The sequence below is a fragment of the Chiloscyllium punctatum genome, chromosome 10, assembly GCF_047496795.1.
Source record: "Chiloscyllium punctatum isolate Juve2018m chromosome 10, sChiPun1.3, whole genome shotgun sequence".
NCBI lineage: Eukaryota > Metazoa > Chordata > Chondrichthyes > Orectolobiformes > Hemiscylliidae > Chiloscyllium > Chiloscyllium punctatum.
In genome coordinates this window covers 33,577,655-33,599,521 of record NC_092748.1, presented here as the reverse complement: position 1 = coordinate 33,599,521, position 21,867 = coordinate 33,577,655, and the positions used below count along the sequence as shown (strand labels likewise).

The following is a 21,867-nucleotide window of genomic DNA, read 5'->3' as shown; positions in this document are numbered from 1 at the left end:
TACACACATGGAACCAAAGCCTGTTTTGACTGCCATTTTTTCTGGATTTTCACTACATAAAAAGTATTCAATTCTATAATCAGTTCTGTCAATTTCTTACTTTGTTAATATCTTTAATTTAGAGTCAATATAGCATGGAAACAGACACTTCGGTCCAACCAGTCCATGTTGACCATAATTCCAAACCAGACCAGTTCCACCTGCCTGCACCTGGCCCTTATCCCTCCAAACCTTTCCTACTCATGTACTTATCCAAATGTATTTTAAATGTTAAAATTGTATCCACATCCAAAGCTTCCACAGGAAGTTCATTCCACACAGGAACCATCCTCTGTGTAAAAGATATGCTCCTCATTTCCTTTTTAAACCTCCCTCCTCTTACCTTAAAAACGTGCCCAGTCTTGAAATCCCCCATCCTAGGGAAAAGACAACTACCTTTAACTCTTTCTGTACCTCCCATTATTTTATAAATTTCTATCTTCTTCACCTCTCAACCTCCTACATTCCAGTGAAAAAAGTCCCAGCCTTCCTTTATAACTCAAACCTTCTATACCTGGCAACATCCTGGTAAATCTCTTCTGAGCTCTTTCTTGCATAATAATGTCCTTCTGATAACTCAGTGACCAGAACGAGACACAGTATTTCAGAAGAGGCCTCCCCAATGTCCTGTACAACCTTAACATGACTTCCCAATTCCTATGCTCAAAGGACGGCACGGTGGCATAGTGGTTAGCACTGCTGCCTCACAGCGCCAGACAGCCAGGTTTATTTCCTGCCTCAGGCGACTGACTGTGTGGAGTTTGCACATTCTCCCTGTGTCTGCGTGGGTTTCCTCCGGGTGCTTCGGTTTCCTGCCATAGTCCAAAAATGTGCAGGTTAGGTGAATTGGCCATGCTCAAATGCCCGCAGTGTTAGGGGCAGGGGTGAATGTAGGGGAATGGGTCTGGGTGGGTTAAGTGTCAATTTTGATTTTTACCAAGCTAAGACCAAGAAAGGAACCAGCGATTAACTGCCACCTATTCTCTTAGGTTAGAACAGGTGCAGTGTTCTTTGCAGACAAAGAACAAGACACAATGTGCCAAAACATGAGGCTTCGGCGGGTCTGTGTGGACTTGTTGGGCCGAAGGGCCTGTTTCCACACTGTAATTCATCTAATCCGACTGAGCAATGAAGGCAAACGTGCCAAACGCCTTTTTAACCACCCTGTCTATATGTGACGCAAACTTCAAAGAATTATATACCTCCGTCCCGAGTGTTCTACAACAATATGCAAGGCCTAATGATCAATTATATAGACCCTACCCTTGTTAGTTGTACCAAACGCAATACATTGCTTTTATTCAGATTGAACTCCAACTTCCATTTTCTAGCCCAATGATCCATTTGGTCAAGATGCCTTGAAAATAAAACATATGAATTTCATGTGTGATTTTGGAATACTTAATTAAATATATCAATTTAGGGTTCATGTGACCCACTCCAAATTCTGCTCGACAATAAGTCTGCATGGCTTGGTTGCTGTATTGAGACAATTTGGCCCAGACTGATTTACTGAGGAGGAGATGCAAGATGTTCATCCTGTAAATAGTTGTCTGATAATGGATAGACAGCTTAGGCTCTAATTTTTACAGGGAGGTGACAGCAATGTTAAGCTTTATAAATGCTTATACATTAAACTATTTAAGTACAAGATTTAATACACTTGACGGTGTAAAGCGGAGTTAATTAGGACATGCACCTGCATACAAAGTGCCTGTGATTTATACTGTCACAGAGATAGCTTTTGAGAGGTTAGTTTGCAAATTGAAACATAAAAAAAGAGTTAAGGTATCCCTGAAACTCAGAAACAAAGGCTTCTACAAGAATGAGACAGAGAATAGAGGACCCAGCAGGCATCTGAGGAGATTACACAGAATGCAAATAGATCTCCCATGTGAATTAAAGAGACTGGATTTGTAAAATCTTCAGCAAAGTTGGAAGATTCCATCATCATTGACTAGAAGCAGAAATCTCCAGGTCAATCCACATCACAAAAGCCAACTTGGGAATTAATCATTACCTGGCGAGAAAAGGTAAACAGAAGCAAGCGCCAGGAGAAACAAATCATTTTGTATAGGTTCCTGAAAAATCAAGAAATTAATGAAGACTAAGGAAACTCTGTAAAATGTAACTATAAGGTGGGATTTTCTGATGTTAAATGCTTTCATTCATTGGTTTTAAAAAAATCTTGAAACCCGAAATCCTATTGTACAGAAATATCAAATTTCTCTTTTAAAGTCGTCAGCCTTATGGGGACTGTAACAACAACGCTGCCTTTTGTTTTGTTCTCAGCAGATTTGACTGTGTGGGTTCTTGATCTCATCAACTACACCAATTTTTAAAAAGTCATTAGTTGAGGCCTCAACACAATGCCATGTGCTACTAGTGACCTCCTGCCAATAAGGAAACTTGCCTCCTGTTTTACTCTGGCAGAGTGGCAAGATGTTTCGACTTTGAATCAGGTCAATATAGATTTTTTTCAAATGGTTATTTGGTACTGTACTACACAAATTTGAGTATTGCTGAAAAATGCCACAGTTTGTAAAAATTTTCATCTCACACTTATTCGGACAATTTGCAAGAATATAGATTTAAAGGGGGAGAGCAGTTATATTGTAGAAGAGGAAAGTGTTGATTGTTTGGCAAGTGGACTTTACCTGGTGGAGGCATTACCATGGAGAATATTCCAGTTAATGATGATTGATAGTTAAGTGTCAATTTTGATTTTAAACCAGAGTTTGACTGCTTTACCAAGCTAAGACCAAGAAAGGAACCAGCGATTAACTGCCACCTATTCTTAGGTTAGAACAGGTGCAGTGTGTATACTTGCAGACAAAGAACAAGACACAATGTGCCAAAACATGAGGCTTCCAATGTGCACAATTGTACCACATTGCGAGCCTGAATGACAATGTTAAATTGGCTTTAAGTACAATTGTTTGCATGTAGGATTATCCATCAATTGCTGTCCAATTGCAGAATTATATCAGATGTAGGACACTGTGTTGTGACCTTTGCAAACACAGGTTAGCAAGGCACACGAGAACCCAAGGTGGTGATGTTAGTAAAATAGCATGTATAGAGAACTGGGTAACAAATAGAAACAGAGTTGGATTATTGGGGACTTTTTCAGGATAGTATCGTACAACTACTGGAGCACCACAGGAATTTGTGTTGGGACCGCAATGGTTTACAATTTATCTCTTGGATGATGGAAGAGAATGCACCGTAACTAAATATACAAAAATAAGTAGGAAGACAAGTGGCAAGGATCACATATAGATGATACAGAAGCAAAGAAAAACAGGTTATGTGAGCAGACAGAAAAATAGGCAAACATAGTATCATATGGGGAAATTTAGGGCTATGTATTTTCACAAGAACAACAGATCAGCTGATTATTATTTAAATGGGGTAAGATTTCAGGATGTTCAACTCAGAGGAATTCAGAAGCCCTTGTGCATGAATCACAAAAAGGCAGCACATAAGTTTACTGAATATTTGGGAAAGCAAATAGAATGTTGATCTTTATTTTGAAGGAACGGAGCATGAAAATATGTAGATTTTGCTAACATTACGTGAGGCGCCAGTCATACCACAGCTAAAGATAATACTGGATCCAACAAGAGTCATACAAATTGGTCAAATAACAAAACAACAGACCAGAGAAGTGGATACAGTTTAGAATTCAAAAGGAGAACAAAGGGAATGATTAAGAATGGGAAAATAGAGTACGACAATAGACTTGCAGGGAATATTAACACTGACAGTAAAAGCTTCTACCAATGTATGAAGAGAAAAGGATTGGTGAAGTCAAATGTTGATCCCTTACAGTCAGAGATGTTTATGAGGAGTTTATAATGAGAAGTGTGTACAGTTCTGGTCCCCATATTTCGTGAAGGATGTGAAGCATTGGAAAAGGTGCAGAGGAGATTTACCAGGATGTTGCCTGGTCTGGAGGGAAAGTCTTATGAAGAAAGGCTGAGACACTTGGGTCTGTTCTCACTGGAAAGAAGGCAGCTAGAAGGGGATTTGATAGAGACATACAAGATGACCAGAGGATTAGACAGGGTAGAGAGTGAAAGTCTTTTTCCTAGGATGATGATGTCAGCTCGTACGAGGGGGCATAACTACAAATTGAGGGGCAATAGGTTTAAGACAGATGTCAGAGGCAGGATCTTTATGCAGAGAGTGGTAAGGGCGTGGAATGCCCTACCTGCTAATGTAGTCAACTCAGCCACATTAGGGAGATTTAAACAATCCTTAGATAAGCACATGGATGATTTTGGGATAGTGTAGGGGGACGAGCTGAGAATAGTTCACAGGTCGGCGCAACATCGAGGGCTGAAGGGCCTGTTCTGCGCTGTATTGTTCTATGTTCTAGAATAAAGAAACGAATGATCAACTAAGTACATACTTTGGTTTTGTGTTCACAAAGATGGACACAAACATACAGGCGTTTAGTTAGAGGGAGGAGTTGAAATAGATCAGCTTCAGTTGGGAATTGGTTTTGGGAAATTTGATGAGACTGAGGGCTGATAAATCCCCAGGGTTTGATAATCTATATCCCAGAGTTCTGAAGGAAATGGACCTAAATATAATGGATGCATTGGTGATCACCTTCAAAGATTTGAAAGACTCTGGAACAGTTCCTAAGATTGGAGAGTAACTAATGTTACCCCTCTATTTAAAAAGGGAGTTACAGAAAAAACTGGAAATTATAAACCAACCAATCAGCCTGATGTTGATAGCGGGAAAAATTATTTAATAGCAGAGCACTTTGAAAACAGTGGTAGGATCACACACGGCTGGCAGCTTGGATTTATGAAAGGAAATCATGTAGGGCAAATCAATTGGAATTCTTCAAGAATAACTAGTACAGTTGTTCAGGGGAGCCAGTAAATATGGTTTATTTAGACTTTGGTTTTCAACAAAAGACCCACATAAAAGAGATTAGTGTGTAAAATTATAGTGTATTGTGGGGGTAGTGAATTGAAGATGGATAGAAAACTGGTTGGCAGACAGGAAACACACATTGAGAACAAACTGACTTTTTCCAAATGACAGCAGTGACTAGTGGGATACTGCAGGATTCAGCACTAGGACCCCAGCTATTCACAATATAGATCAGTAATTGAGAGGAGGGAACTAAATGTAATATCACCATATTTGCAGATGACACAAAGCTGGTTGGGAAGGAGAGTTTTGAATTGGATGCAGAGATGCTTCAGTGTCATTTGGACAAGCTGAGTGAGTGGGTAAATGCAATATATGAGAGATGCAGTAAATGAGAGTTTATTCACTTTGGTAGCAAGAACAGTAAGGCAGATTATCTGTATGGCTATAAATTAAGATGGGAGAATGTGTGAAAGGAGTTGGGTGTCTTCATGTACCATTTACTGAAGGTAAGCATGCTGGTGCAACAGGTGGTAAAGGCATCAAATGGCATGTTGCCTCCATAGTGAGAGGTTTTGAGTACAGGAACAGGAATGTTTTGTTGTAATTATATAGGGTCTTGGTGAGACCCCATCTTGAATGTGTGTGCAGTTTTGGTCTCCTTATTCTAGGAGGGATGCTTTGCTTTAGGGAAAATGCAGCAAAGGTTTACCAGATGGATTCCTTGGATGGTGGGACTGACTTTGAAGAGAGGTTGAATCACTTCAGACTACAGTCACTGGAGTTCAGAAGAACAAGGGATTATCTCATAGAAACTTATAAAATTCTAACAGGACTAGACAGAATAGATGCAGGGTATGCCGGATGGTGAGGAAGTCCATGATCAAGATCAGAATCTAGAGGGTATGGGCATACCATTCAGGACTGAGGTGAAGGGAAATCGCTTCACACAGAGAATGGCAAGTCTGTGGAATTTGCGACCACAGAATGTAACTGAGGTCAAAACATTTATATGATGTTTTGGGAACATATCGAGTCACTTCACCAGGTCATGAAAATAAAATGTAAAGCAATGAATCTCAAATGATTGCAATAATTACCCGAGAATCTGAATCTTGGACTGAAGGAACCCACTCTAAAACAATAACAGATTTGAAACTAAAAAAAACACAAAATCAGATTACCTCCTCATAATCACTTCATCGAGAGGTTGTAAAAATGTTGATAAAGCATTTTTTAAAATCAGACATACATTTCTGAAATGTAATTTGCCTTTTTCCTCACAGTAATTTCACTCAAGGTCTGTCGATCACTAGGCAGAAACATACTTACAGCCAGACAATAGGACTTCTATGACGTGAACAAATACATTCAGCAAATATTTATCTTGTTACCTTCAATTATTCTGTTGCTAAAGAATTGTCATTTGTCTGCCTTTAGCTTTTACAGGAATGTTATTGATTTTGGTACAACAGCAAATCTACTGAATGCAAAGGATGATCCATTTCAACTTGTCTTTGTAAACATAAAAGAAGTAGATATCTAACTGGTCAGAAAAACTGTAAGTGAAAATTCCATGGAAACGGACCAATATTTGCTAAAGAGCTGAATTTTATTGAAAGAGCCCTTTACTTTGGCTGTTAGAAGAGTACTTTAATCTAAAAGGATGAATTGACACAAAACAAGTATTGATTTGCATTTATACACTGCCTTTCACAACCACAGGATATGCCAAAGCAAGTGAGCATTTCTGAAGCCACATTAAATTGGATTCCCTACAGTACAGAAACAGGCCCTTCAGCCCAACAAGTCCACACTGACCTTCGAAAGAGTAACCCACCCAGACCAATTCCCCTACATTTACCCCTGACTAATGTACCTAACACTACGGGCAATTTAGCATTGCCAATTCATCTGACCTGCAGATTGTGGGAGGAAACTGGAACACCCAGAGGAAACTCACACAGGCACTGGGAGAATGTACAAACTCCACATAGACAGTCACCTAAGGTGGGAATCAAACCCAGGTCCCTGGCACTGTGAGGCAGCAGTGCTAACCACTGAGCCACCATGCCACCCATCTGCTGCAACCTTCAGCAATCAGTTTGTGCAGGATTCTAGAAACAGCAATGAAAAGAAAAATGACATGGCCTTTTGTTTTAGGTGTTGGTTGAGCAATAAAAATTCACAAGTACAAAGGGGTAAGCTCCACTGCTTTTCTTCAAATAGTGACAAGGGAATATTTACATCCATTATGATGGTAATATTTGACAAATCACATCTCAGAATTAAACCTGGCTTGATAGATCATTTTTAAACTTTTGCAGTTGGTTAACACAGTGGTGCATCAACAAAACATATTCACTCAAGGCCACAGACTTTTTCAAAATTTGCATGCAATAATAGGTTTATTAGACAAAGCAAGTGAAGAAAAAAAAAGCTAGGTTCATGAAACAGTTCAAATATCTGAATGCAAACAGCAAAACAATGTTTCGACCTGTTCCCCTACACTATCACTTTAAAAATAGATGATTCCAGACAAAGTTTACTCCAATCTCAAATCTAAGTTTTTAAACTTAACCAACTCTTCGCAGTTTGCTTTCTTTGCAATGCAGAGACAATTTTACTGTTTCTTTCAGAGTCCACTGGCATGAACCTTTCATAATTCCAGTGGCCTGAATTTAAACAACTGTTCCATTGAGGTGAGTGGTTTCCCTGAGCTAAACACTCTATTATCCTGCCAGAAGAAATGAAACTGAACAGTTGATTCTTCGGATTTAGATCCTGACCTTCTGCTTTGAAGTCAAAGCTAAACTAATGGCCTTCATGTGTTTATTCATCATAAATACAACAGTATAAACATTTAATTCATTAACCCTGCAGGCATATGACTGGAGTCACATGTTTTCTTGGTATTAATGGATGTTGGTCAATGTTTGAAATAACTTGCTTTTTTTTAAGCTAAATCATCACAGGACTAACCAAACTCTAGCTGGCTATACTTGTAAAAAAATTCCAAATTCTTAAGATATTAATGCTATAAATTTATCATCCCATCCAACAGGTTCAATGTGACAGAAGGTGTCAGCAACACTGCTATTACGCAGCACTGCCTCAGCAATAGCCTACACACTGACATCCAGCTGGGTTCTAGCAGAGCCACTTAGCTCCTAAACTCATTACTGCTTTGGTTCAAACACAAAGAACTGATTCCAGAGATGAGATGAGAGTGACTGCCCTCGACATCAAGGCTACATTTGACCATGTGTGGCATCAAGGAGCCCAAACATGTGGCGTCAATTAGAGGAAAACTCACCAGTGTTTGGAATCATACTTGGCGATAACATGACAATTATGGTTCTTGGAGGTCAGTCATCTCAGCTCTTGGACATCTCTGCATCTCTCCTCAGATACTGAAACAGTCCATGTCCAAATATAGCAATACCTGGACAATTTCCAGACTTTGGCTGATACATGGCAAGTAACATTTAGAATCTTACCAGGTTACCATCACTGAATATTCCACTAACATTTTCGGAGTTACCATCAACCAGAAATTCAACTGGACTACCTATATGAATACAGTGGCTACAACAGCACATCAGAGGCTAGTAAAACTGCAGGGAGTAATTCACCCTCTGACTTCCAAAGCCTGTCCAGCATCTACAAAGGTACAAGTCGGAATGTGATGGAATACTTCCCACTTGCTTGCATGGCTACAGTTCCAACAATATTTAAGAACTTTGACAGCATCCTAGACAAAGCAGCCCGTATATTGGCACCACATTCACAAACATCCACTCCTTATACCACTGACACTCTAGAGTAGACGTGCTGTAGAAATTCATCAAAGTTCCTTAGATAGCACCTTCTAAACCCATGACCGCTTCTATCTAGAGACACAAGGATAGTAGACACATGGGAACACCACCACCCTCCAAACCATTCCTGACTTGGAAATATCTCACTATTCCTTCAGTGTCATTGGGTCAAAATCCCGCAATTCCCTTACAAATGACATTGAGGTTTTACCTACAGCACACAGACTGCAGCGGCTCAAGAAGGCAGCTTATCACCACCTTCTCAAATGGTTAACAAATATGGGCTCACCCAATGTTGTCCACGTCCATGATCGAATAAAAAGTGGATGGTTTAGTTAAACAATTGCACCTTTTACAATTAACTCTGCCTGTAATACACAGAAGTATCAACTCAAAATTTATGCTCAAAAGACCTGCTATAAAACAAAGGATTGTATGATTCTAATCTTTAAGAGCAGAACTCCCACGTTGAAATGCAATAAAACCTCAGCAATACAGTTATCTCCCAATCTGTAACATGAAATATTTAAAAACTGAAGTACCACGAGAATGAACAGTTGCCTTCACATTTCTGTAGCTTACATTACAGAAAGACAAGCTTGCAAATGACTTTGTTTTGGTGGGAACCTTTCCTGGAATACACTGTTCTGTTGAATTTTTATAACTGCAACAACATATAGAAAGAGTCTACATTAGAGTGATGCTGGAAAAGCACAGCAGGTCAGGCAGCATCTGAGGAGCAGGAAAATCTGCGTTTCGGGCAAAATCCCTTCATCAGGAATAGAGGCAGGGTACCTGCAGAGTTTACCTAACATATAGAAAGCACCAGCAGGAGTCTTGACCTCCTTTGCCGATAAACCTCTAGTTTTGAGGATAAAGAGGACAACGTTAACAAGTCCAGCATACCTCCTTTTGCTGACAGCAGTCCACAAATTTGCAAATTAAGTTCTACCCAAGCATTCCACTAATCTGTCATAAATATTATTCGCTTAATTCCCAAATGCTGGGGAACTGCTGTAACACAGTCAATTAAAAAAAAATTCAAAAGCATGCATCTCCTACAATGTAATATATTGAAAACCAACTCCAATAATGGAAAAGGATAGCTGTCCATATCTGGGATAAATCTTGAACAAAGATCTTTCAAAGAACCAGAGATTTAGCAAAAAAGCACCAAGAAAGTTGTAAATTTAAGAATCTAGAAACAAAAGAAGCCTGTAGCTAGCAGGTCAGTTTTGAAATAAGGAGCTTTCCAGTACTGAATACTCTGCCCAATGATTAAATGAGGCTATACTCTTTCCATCTTACTAAGCACAACAGCAATGAATCATCATGGCTTCAGGCACTGCTTCATTAAATAAGAGGCAATTTCCTCAATGATTAAATGTTAAAAAAGGAATTTTCATAAATGTTTCCATAAACAAGTTTGTCGTTAGTGAGCCAAATTTCCTCCTTTCCCTGCAGATATAAAAATCTGAGGTAGAATGGCCACAATGAAGAGAAGGCAAGGTCCAGAGCAGTCTTCAGGCTTGGGCTTCATAGAATACTGTTCATTCCATAATAAGATTGAATGCCACAACTGATTATATTCGGTGATATATCAGGTTTTAATCTTACTGCAACATTATTGCAGACAATTCCATGAACTCTTCCGACAATTCAGTACCTCCCAAACTTAGAAATCCATCCCCTCCCACCCCCATCAACATCACCAACACATAGTTGGGAACATCGGTTCAAGGTTGCCAAGCTGCAAAATCATAGAATCCACACAGTGTAAAAGCAGGCTATCTGGCCCAACAAGTCCACACCGACCTTTCAGAGTAACCTACCCAGATCCACTCCCCAGCTATCCTACATTTACCCCGAACTAATGCACCTAACCTACACATCCCTGAACACTATGGGCAAATTAGCATGGAAAATTCACCTATGGATTCTAGGAGGAAACTGGAGCTCCTGGAGGAAACCCATGCAGACCCAGGGAGAATGTGCAAACTCCGCACAGACAGTTGCCAGAGGCTGGAATGAAACCCGGGTCCCTGGTGCTGTGAGGCAGCAGTGCTAACCACTGAGGAAAGAATGAAAGAACCTGATATTCCTGGGTGCCATATTTTCTCTACACATTAATTTTGTGGAAAAACACCCAGAAAGGGAATAAGACTGATAGAAAACACCAAAAATATTAAAATTTGGTCAGATATGCTATTGGCAAAGCGGGACAAACATAATCTGGCCAATTATTGGCAAAGATTTGGAAGATGTCACTGATAGTGACATCAAACTGCACTTACCCAGCAACAACTTAGTTCATAGACAGTCATTTTCAACTCTGTCAAGCACTCTCAGTGTCAGATAGCATGACAATCTTGGGCCACGCATTGATTAATAAAAGCTGAACTCCAGAGGTGTGATGGAAGCGATTGCCCTTCCATCAAATAAGCACGTGACCAAGTGTGGTAGCAAAGCACTATAGCAAAACTGGCTTAAAATTCTCCACTGATTACAGTCGTAATTAGCACAAAGAAAAATGGTTGAGAGTGTTGGTACAGTACATTGCTACAGGAGTTCCTCAAAAGCAACCATCTTCAGCTACTTTGTCAAAGACCTTCCCTCCAATGCGGGGTCAGAAGTGGGTGTCTGCTTGTAGTGTTCATTACTATCATAACTATTGAGATATTAAAACAATCTGTGCCCACACGAGATAATGTTTGGACAACATTCATGCTATGTTGATAAAGTAGAGATAACACAATTGTGTCGCACAATTACCTGGCAATAACAACCTCCTGTCAAGAGGATCTAACAATTTCCCTTTGACAATCAATAACATTACTGAATTCCCCCAGTTCCAATCCTAGACATTATCGTTGACTGTCCATAAACAGTGTGTTTACAATAACAGGTCAGAAGCAGAAACTTCTATAGTGAGGAACTGACCTCCTGATTTCCCAAAGCTTGTACAACGTCTACAATGAGACAAGTCAGGAATATAATGGAATATCATGCACTTGCCAAGATGAGTACAGCTCTACCAATTATCAAGATTCTCAACACCATTCTAGCCAAAGCATCACTACCTTAAATATTCCCTATTTCCACCACTGGTTCAGTTGCAGCACTCATGCTTACTATCTACAAAATGTATTACAGCAATTTGCCAAGAGTCCTTCAAAATGCATGGCCGCTATCACCTAGATGACAAGTGTAACGGATGAAAAGATTAGGTTACTTACCCTGGAGCAGAAGTCAAACCTAGAGACTCTCTGAGCAATAAGACTCCAGTATAGTTCACACTGTTTAAAACAGCACTTATCTTAAAATCTTCATTATTCAATAATGCCACCGAAAGAAACAATTAGAATTTTGTTGTGACACCAATCATCAATAACTTTAATTTATAATTAGATAAACTATATAATAAAAATCACAATTGTGATCCATTTGTATCATCTAATACTATTTCAATAAGAAGAGTAGACAAATTTATTAGTTCTTTAACACCACTAATTAACTAAGATACAAATTACTGGAAAGAAAAATTAACAATAGTAAGCCTTACTACACAAGAGGTTAAATTACCATTAAAAATAAGAGAAATGGTGAAATGCAATCAATGCTATCCACAGATTAGTGCCATAAAAATATTACTTCCATAAGTAATATTTGAGCAAGATAACTTCAGGATGATCAAGATATCTAATGATTCTTAGGACTAAATTTTCAGTTGACTCACAGGCTACACTGCAATTTATTAAATACTTTCTACTTTCAACCATTTGCTTTGTTCAACTTCACAGAAATCAGTTATTTTGAAAGCTGTGAACATTCAGCTCTTAATGAGCAAATTATAGCACTTGTGCTGGTTTTTGAAAACTACACAAATATTCTAAGAGGAGAGGAAGTTATTACCACCTGCTCAGGGTTATATTTAGACAGCACTCCATCCCCATGAAATTCCTCCAGTACATCTTTCAGTTTCTTTGTGGAATCTGGGGGAAAAAAAAGAGAAAATTTTGAAAAGGTGCAATTTATTTTTGTATTAAGCTTCAATTCTGAAATGCAGAGGCACTTCGTGTCTTGGCATTTCACCATTCACAGGAGAGGATTCATTCAATCACCTGCTACAGATTTAATACCATTTTGGCTGAGGTATTATTGGGGAAGTTCACTCTGAAAAAAAAAGACATATTTGGATAGCGTAGCTATATCACCTCTGTTCTAAACCAGGTAGTGTGGATCACTTGACCTTTCCACAATCTTTGATTCAGTTTCCAGTGGTTTCACTGAAACAAAGATTGGTCAGCACTCCGCTTGGCCAGGTTATCACCTAGGCAACAAAAGCTGAATATTGTGCTGTACAATCTGTACCATTGTGTTGACATTAGATGTCTTACACAGTGATGGAAATGCTATGATCCAGCATCACCTTATCCAGCATTCGACAATCTAAGAAACTGTAATGTTCAAGATCAACTGAATTCTGTACCGTATTAGATTCTAAACAATATGTTGTCATTTTAAAATTGTATCTGAATATATTGGCAATTACGCCAACTGAGATTAAGAGTAACATTGGCAATGGCAGTTGCAGAATAATATACAAGTAACACATGCTCTCCCTATTTAGCCTTGAAATTCATTGAACTACTGAAAACACAGTAAATTGAGGATTGTTATTACATTTGAAATGTAGTAGTTTCAGTGTACAGGAAGTAGGGCAGTGAAGTCAGGGATAGGTTCACAAGGTTTTGAAGGGGCACCAGCAATCAGGATATTGGTTTTAAATGTGTGTACTTCAATGCCAGGAGTATCCAAAATAATGTGGGTGAACTTGCAGCGTGGGTTGGTACCTGGGATTTCGATGTTGTGGTCATTTCAGAGACGTGGCTAGAGGAGGGACAGCAATGGTTGTTGCAGATTCTGGGATTTAGATGTTTTAGCAGGAACAGAGATGATGGTAAAAGAGGTGGGGGTGTGGCATTGTTAATTAAGGGTAGTATTACAGCAGCTTAGAAAATGTTTGGGTACTCATCCACTGAGGTAGTTTGGGGGCTGAGGTTAGAAACTGGAAAGGAGAGGTCAACCTGTTGGGAGCTTTCTATAGGCCTCCGAATTGTTCCAGGGATGTAGAAGTAAGGATAGCAAAGATGATACTCGATAGGAGAGAGATCAACAGGGTTGTTGTTATGGGGGACTTTAACATGCCCACTATTGACTGGGAATACTATACTTCAAGTAGTTTAGATGGGTCAGTTTTCGTTCCATGTGTGAAGTAGGGTTTTCTGACACAATATGTAGACAGGCCAACAAGGGATGATGCCATATTGCATTTGGCAGTGGGGAATTAACCCGGCCAGGTGTTAGATTTGGAAGTAGGTGAAACCTTTGGTGATGGTGACCATAATTCTTTTATGTTTACAATAGCAATGGGCAGGGATAGGTATATACCGCAGGGAAAGAGGTATAACTAAGGGAAAGGCAATTATGATGAGATTAGGCAAGAGTTAGGATGCATAGGATGGGGAAGGAAACTGCAGGGGATGAACACTCTTGAAATGGGGGGCTTATTCAAGGAACAGCTACTGTGGGCCCTTGATAAGTATATACCTATCAGGCAGAGAGGTAGTTGTTCAGAGAGGGAGCCATAGTTTACTAAAGAAGTTGAAGCTCTTGTCAAGAGGAAGAAGAAAGCTTATGTGAGGACGAGGCATGAAGGCTCGGGGGGGGGGGAGGGGGAGGGGGGGTGTTGAGAGTTATAAGTTAGCCAGAAAAAGATCTAAAGACCTAAGAAGAGCCAGGAGGGGACATGAGAAATTGTTGGCAGATAGGATTAAGGAAAACCTGAAGGCCTTCGATAGGCATATCAGGAATAAAAGAATGAAAGATTAGGGCTGAAAATGTGTTGCTGGAAAAGTGCAGGTCAGGCAGCATCCAAGGAACAGGAGAATCGACGTTTTGGGCATGAGCCCTTCTTCAGGAATGAGAAAAGTGTGTCCAGCAGGCTAAGATAAAAAGGTAGGGAGGAGGGACTTGGAGGAGGGGCGTTGGAAATATGATAGGTGGAAGGATGTTAAGGTGAGGGTGATAGGCCAGAGTGGGGTGGGGGCGGAGAGGTCAGGAAGAAGATTGCAGGCTAGGAAGGTGGTTCTGAGTTCAAGGGTTGGGACTGAGACAAGGTGGGGGGAGGGGAAATGAGGAAACTGGAGAAATCAGAGTTCATCCCTTGTGGTTGGAGGGTTCCTCGGCGGAAGATGAGGCACTCTTTCTCCATCTGTCGTGTTGCTATGGTCTGGCGATGGAGGAGTCCAACGACCTGCATGTCCTTGGTGGAGTGGGAGGGGGAGTTGAAGTATTGAGCCACAGGGCGGTTGGGTTGGTTGGTCCGGGTGTCCCAGAGGTGTTCTCTGAAACGTTCCGCGAATGGGGGCCTGTCTCCCCAATATAGAGGAGGCCACATCGGGTGCAGTGGATGCAGTAAATGATGTGTGTGGAGGTGCAGGTGAATTTGAGGCGGATATGGAAGGATCCCTTGGGGCCTTGGAGGGAAGTAAGGGGGGAGGTGTGGGCACAAGTTTTGCATTTCTTGCAGTTGCAGGGGAAGGTGCCGGGAGTGGAGATTGGGTTGGTGGGGGGTGTGGACCTGACGAGGGAGTCACGGAGGGAGTGGTCTTTTCAGAACCCTGATCGGGCAGGGGAGGGAAATATATTCCTGGTGGTGGGGTCCGTTTGAAGGTGGTGGAAATGATGACGGATGATACGATGTATATGGAGGTTGGTGGGGTGGTAGGTGAGGACCATTGGGTTTCTGTGCTGGTGGCGATTGGAGGGGCAGAGCTCAAGGGCAGAGGAGCGGGAAGTGGAGGAGATGCAGTGGAGAGCATCGTCGATCACGTCTGGGGGGAAATTGCGGTCTTTAAAGAAGGAGGCCATCTGGGTTGTACGGTATTGGAACTGGTCCTCCTGGGAGCAGATGTGGCGGAGACGAAGGAATTGGGAATATGGGATGGCATTTTTACAGGGGGTAGGGTGGGAGGAGGTGTAGTCTAGGTAGCTGTGGGAGTCGGTTGGTTTATAGTAAATGTCTGTGTTGATTTAGTCGCCCGAGATAGAAATGGAGAGGTCTAGGAAGGGGAGGGAGGAGTCTGAGACGGTCCAGGTGAATTTGAGGTTGGTGTGAAAGGTGTTGGTAAAGTGGATGAACTGTTCAACCTCCTCGTGGGAGCACGAGGCAGCGCCGATACAGTCATTGATGTAGCGGAGGAAAAGGTGGGTGGTGGTGCCAGTGTAGCTGCAGAAGATGGACTGTTCCACATATCCTACAAAGAGGCAGGCATAGCTGGGGCCCATGTGGGTGCCCATGGCTACTCCTTTGGTTTGGAGGAAGTGGGAGGATTGGAAAGAGAAGTTGTTCAGAGTGAGGGCCAGTTCAGTCAGTCAAAGGAGGGTGTCAGTGGAAGGGTAAAGGTTGGTACGGTGGGAAAGGAAGAAGCGGAGGGCTTTGAGTCCTTCGTAATGGGGATGGAGGTGTACAGGGACTGGATGTCCATGGTAAAGATAAGGCATTAGGGACTGGGGAAGCGAAAATCATGTAGGAGGTGGAGGGCGTGGGTGGTGTCCCGAACGTAGGTGGGGAGTTCTTGGACTAAGGGGGACAGGACCGTGTCGAGGTATGCAGAGATGAGTTCAGTGAGGCAGGAGCAGGCTGAGACAATGGGTCGGCCAGGGCAGTCAGGTTTGTGGATTTTGGGCAGAAGGTAGAAACGGGTGGTGCGGGGTTGTAGGACTATGAGGTTGGAGGCGGTGGATGGGAGATCCCCTGAGGTGATGAGGTTATGGATGGTCTGGAAGATGATTGTTTGGTGGTGGGAGGTGGGGTCATGGTCAAATGGGCAGTAGGAGGAGGTGTCCGCGAGCTGGCGTTTAGCCTCAGCGGTGTAAAGGTCTGTGCGCCAAACTACTACCGTACCTCCCTTGTCTGCCGGTTTGACAGTGAGGTTGGGGTTGGAACAGAGGGAGTGGAGTGCTGCACGTTCCGAGGGTGAGAGATTGGAGTGGGCGAGAGGGGTGGAGAGGTTGAAGAGATCGAGGGCGGGTAAGAGGCCAGCACGGGGTGTCCAGGTGGATGGGGTGTGTTGGAGGCGGGAGAAGGGGTCAGAGGGTGACGGGAGTCCTGGTTGAAGAAGTAGGCGCGGAGGCGAAAAAAGTGTTTGATGTCTCGCCGCGTGTTGAACTCATTAATTTGGGAGCGTAGGGGAACGAAGGTGAGGCCTCTGCCGAGGACTGATCTTTCATCCTCAGAGAGGGGTAGTTCTGGAGGGATGGTGAAAACACGACAGGGCTGGGAGCTAGGACCTGGTGTGGAGCTGGAGCTGGGAGTGGGGGTGGGGTTAGGCATGGGGGCGGAGATTGGTGTGGGGGGCAGAGTTAGGCGTGGTGATGGAGATCGGCTTGGGGGGCGGAGACACATGCGGCATGGTGGTTGTGCAGGTTAGTGATATCACTGGGGGCAGAAGTGGCTGCGGCGGTGGCAACCCAGGGGGCGGAAGTAGCTGTGGCAATGACAGAAACGGTGTTATTCCCGATAGCCGTGGACCCCGCGGAGGCCGCAAATCTGTCGGCGATGGTCTTTCTGGCGATTGTGGAGGCGGTTGTCTGGGCGGCGATCGTGGAGGCTGCAAGGTCGGTGTGGGCGGAAGTGATGTCATGGTTCGCGGTGGCGGTTGCTGCTGCGGGCGCTGCAGCGGCCACGTGGTTAATGGCGCCTGAGTGATTTAGGAGGCCGATGGAAGATTCTGGAACAGTTGAGGAACCCAGAGTGTGGGGGTAATTACATAAAAGTTTTTGGTACTTAGGGTCTTTAATTTCCGATATGGCTAGGAAGAACTGTTTGTTTAGTGTATGGATTCTTCTGTGGATGAAGAACAGCAGAGGTCCTTTGCAGGTCTGTGAGAGAATTGTCCTGAGCTGGGGTAGGTCTAATTGCAGGGAATGTAGGTAGTGGCGCATGGCTGCAAGCGTGGAGCGAAGGATCCAGAGGGAGGCCTCATACCCGAGGCTTCGGATTTGTTGTAGGTACTGGTTGTCCTGGTTGGGTCCAAATTTTGTTGGTCTGAACATCGTCTGGAGTCCGTGCGGGGTCAGTCGGTTCCATAGGCAGGTGCTGAGGAAGGAGATGTGGCTGTGGTAGTGAGTCTGTTTGAGGACGTGGCTGAAGAGCTTCTGGGCAGGGGAGACTACCTGGGGTGTGCAGAGAGAGAGGGACACACTGAAATTCTTGTAGAGGAAGGAAGAGAGCTTCTTTAAGGAAGGCATCCTTGCAAGAGGATTCGCAGTAGGTTAAAATCTTCAAGGAAGGCATTAGGATTAGGATTAGGATTAGGATTAGGGCCAATCAAAGATCGTAGTGGAACTTTGTGTGCAGAATCTGAGGACACAAGGGAAGTGCTTACTGAATACTTTTCATCAGTATTCACATTGGAAAAGGGCGATGTTAGTGAGAATACAGAGATACAGACTACAAGATTAGATGGGACTAAGGTTGACAAAGAGGAGGCTTTAGCAATTTTGGAAGATCTGAAAATAGATAAGACCCCTGGGCCAGATGGAATTTATCCTCTGATTCTCTGGGAAGCCAGGAAGGAGATTGCAGAGCCTTTGACTTTCATCTTTATGTCATCATTATGGACAGTCGTGGTGCCAGAAGACTGGAAGATAGAAAATGTTGTTCCCTTGTTCAAGAAGGGGTGTTGGGGTAACCCTGATAATTACAGGCCAGTAAGCCTTACTTTGGTTATGGGTAAGGTGTTGGAAAAGGTTACAAGAGACAGGATTTATAATCATCTGGAAATAAATAATTTGATAGTCAACACAGTTTTGCAAAGGGTAGTTCATGTCTCACTAACCTGATTGAGTTCTTCAAGAAGGTAACAAAACAACTGGATGAAGGTAAGGAAGTTGATCTGGTGTATATGGACTTCAGTAAGGCGTTTGCTAAAGTTCCACACAGTAGGTTATTGCACAAAATACGGAGTTTCAGGATTGAAGGTGATTTAGCGGTTTGGATCAGAAATTAGCTAGCTGAGAGAAGACGGAGGATGGTGGTTGATGTAAAATGTTCATCATTTTCATAAATGATCTGGAGGTGGGCGTTGAAGGATGGTTTAGTAAATTTGCAGATGACAGTCAGGTAGGCAGAGTTGTGGACAGTGCCAAAGGATGTTGTGGGTTAAAGAAGGACATAGATAAGATGCAGAGTTGGGCTGTGAAGTGACAAATGGAGTTTAAATGTGGAGAGGTGTGAGGTACTTCCCTTTGGAAGAAGTAACAGGAATACAGAGTACTGGGCTAATGGTAAAATTCTTAGCTGTGTAGATGAACAGAGTTCTCTGTGTCCAGGTGCGTAAAACCCTTAAAGCTGCCACCCAGATTGAAAGGGTTGTTAAGAAGGCATATGGTATGTTGGTATTTATTGGCAGGCAGATTGAGTTTCGGAGCCATGAGGTCATGCTTCGGCTGTACAAGACACTGGTATGGCCGCACCTGGAGTATCGTGTGTAGTTCTGGTCACTGCATTATAGGAAGGATGTGGAAGCTTTGGAAAGAGTTCAGAGGCGAGTTACTAGGATGTTGCCTGGTATGGAAGGAAGGTGTTATGAGGAAAGGCTGAGGGAACTGAGGCTGTTTTCGTTGGAGAGAAGAAAGTTGAGAGGTGACTTAGTCAAGACGTATAAGATAATCAGAGGGTTGAATAGGTTGGACAGTGAGAGCCTTTTTCCTCGGATGGTGAAGTGTGATAGATTTAGGAGAGATATCAGGGGTAGTTTCGTTACTCAGAGTAGTGGGGGCATGGAATGGTCTGCCTGCAACAGTAGTAGACTCGCCAATGTTAGATTAGATTCCTTACAGTGTGGAAACAGGCCCTTTGGCCCAACAAGTCCACACCGACCCTCCGAAGAGCAACGCACCCAGTCCCATTTCCCTCTGACTAATGCACCTAACACTATGGGGCAACTTAACATGGCCAATTCACCTGGCCTGCATATCTTTGGACTGTAGGAGGAAATCGGAGTCCCTGGAGGAAACCCACACAGACAGTCGCCCAAGGCTGGAATCGATCTTGGGGCCCTGGTGCTGTGAGGCAGCAGTGCTAACTACTGAGCCACCGTGCCGCCCTAAATGTTAAGGGCCTTTAAATGGACATTGGACATAAATATGGATAATATTGGAATGGTGTAGTTTAGATGGGCAACAGATTAATTTCACAGGTCGACACAACATCGAGGATGGAAGAAAGGATAAAAGCAAATTACTGTGGATACTAGAATCTGAAACCAAAAGAGAAAATGCTGGAAAATCTCTGGCAGCATCCTTAAGGAGAGAAAAGAGCTGATGTTTCGAGTCTAACTGACCCTTTGTCAAAGGGTCAGTTAGACTCGAAACATCAGCTCTTTTCTCTCCTTACACATGCTGCCAGACCTGCTGAGATTTTCCAGCATTCTCTCTTTGGGATTGAGGATAGAAGGGCCTGTACTGTGCTGTAATGTTCTATGTTCTATGGATTATCAATAAATGAAAGAAATTGCACAAAACTATTGTACAACCATATAATTGGGTAAATTAACATCTTTTGACATTGGTCAACATGAATTTTCTAGGACCCCTTGAAGGCACAATTGATCAAAAATTGCATTGTTGTTAGGCTTATGAAACCATGAGATTATTGGGAGATGTGTGGCTTTTCTGGAAATTTGTGCCAAATTTCACAAAGATAGCCATACCACCGAAGAGTTTATGACGAAAACAGGCAAAGATAATGTGGTCAAAGGAATTTCAAACAGCTTTTGAGAAGCTGAAAACAATATTAATGTCTTAGCTATCTCTGACTTCATTAAACCTTTTAGTACGGCAATTGATGCTAGTGACTGGGATTGTGAGGTGGGGTGGATGTCCAGTTTTATTGCAGTTGGGCATAGAGCAGCTAGTAAGTTATTTTTCTAAGAAATAGAATCAGCATCACAAGAAAATTTCTTTTCCACTGCAGAGGTTTTCAGCACTTTTACGAGCTCAGACATTTGAAAATTATGGCTGCCACAACCATAACAAAAAGTGACTCACTTACACGGTGCACAATCCTGTGACCTGTATAGACATATGTAAAGCTCAACATACCAGTGTATTTTGTTTCAGCTAGTTCAACATTGTAAGAATTGTTCGCTAGAAAAGATAATATAATTGCTAATGTACTATCATATAGTGATGGTGAAATAATTGCAGACTAAAAATGTGACATGAAATTGCGTAAATCCAGGATGAAGAGTGAATTATGATGAATGTCTGTAAGGTTTTGCATTTTGTTGTGTATTATCATGTTATAGTATATTGCAACAAAATTGCATTTCAAAATGATGTTTCACTTCCCAAGTTCAGAGGCAGGTTGGGAACAAATGTTTATGGGTTCCGAGGACCAGCAAATGGATATTTGACAATTATTTTATTATAAAGGATTTATCATGTGAGTGCAGTTCCAAACAAAGTGAAAAAGGTTAAAATGAGACTATGGTCTATTTGCCATTTACAAAAAAAAACTGTCTTTGGAAAGCAACATCCAACAAAATTTTAAGACAAAGATTATGTTGGAGTTATATTGCTTTAATTGTTCAGCTGACAAATAACAAATTGATGCTGATCTTGCCTAGCAACATATTCTGGATGGAGGTAATGGGCTACATCAAGAGGCTATTGGCATTTGTAAAGACTGTCTCTCTCTCGCGCTCTGTGTTTCTGGAGTAGTTTGAAAAAGCTTGATAAATTTTCAAGTAGATGTTATGTACGTTGTATGTGTGTAGTGTGTTGAGAGCATTGTGGGTCTGCGTTTCACCCAGTCTGTGCAAAAATACACCTGTGTTCAAGGTTAAAGGGGTACAGTTTAATTTGCAATATATCTTAATTTATAACTAGTTTGCGACTTGTTTGAATAAGAACAAGGCTACAGATCAAGTGCTGGATAATGTAGAACAGATAAAAGTTAAATTCACTCTTCATGCTGGATTTACGCAATTTCATGTCACATTTTTAGTCTGCAATTATTTCACCATCACTATATGATAGT

The 21,867-nt window shown here is 42.1% G+C and overlaps 1 protein-coding gene across 5 annotated transcripts in view; it reads right to left on the bottom strand.

Annotated features, from left to right (window-relative positions):
• The window catches only part of dgkg (diacylglycerol kinase, gamma), a 527,377-nt gene that overhangs the window by 400,887 nt on the left and 104,623 nt on the right, over nt 1-21,867 (bottom strand). For all 5 annotated transcript variants that reach the window (XM_072578849.1, XM_072578848.1, XM_072578852.1 and 2 more), the window contains one exon: nt 12,672-12,748. In XM_072578849.1, coding sequence (XP_072434950.1) covers nt 12,672-12,748 — 77 coding nt within the window. The remainder of the gene's footprint in view (nt 1-12,671; nt 12,749-21,867) is intronic.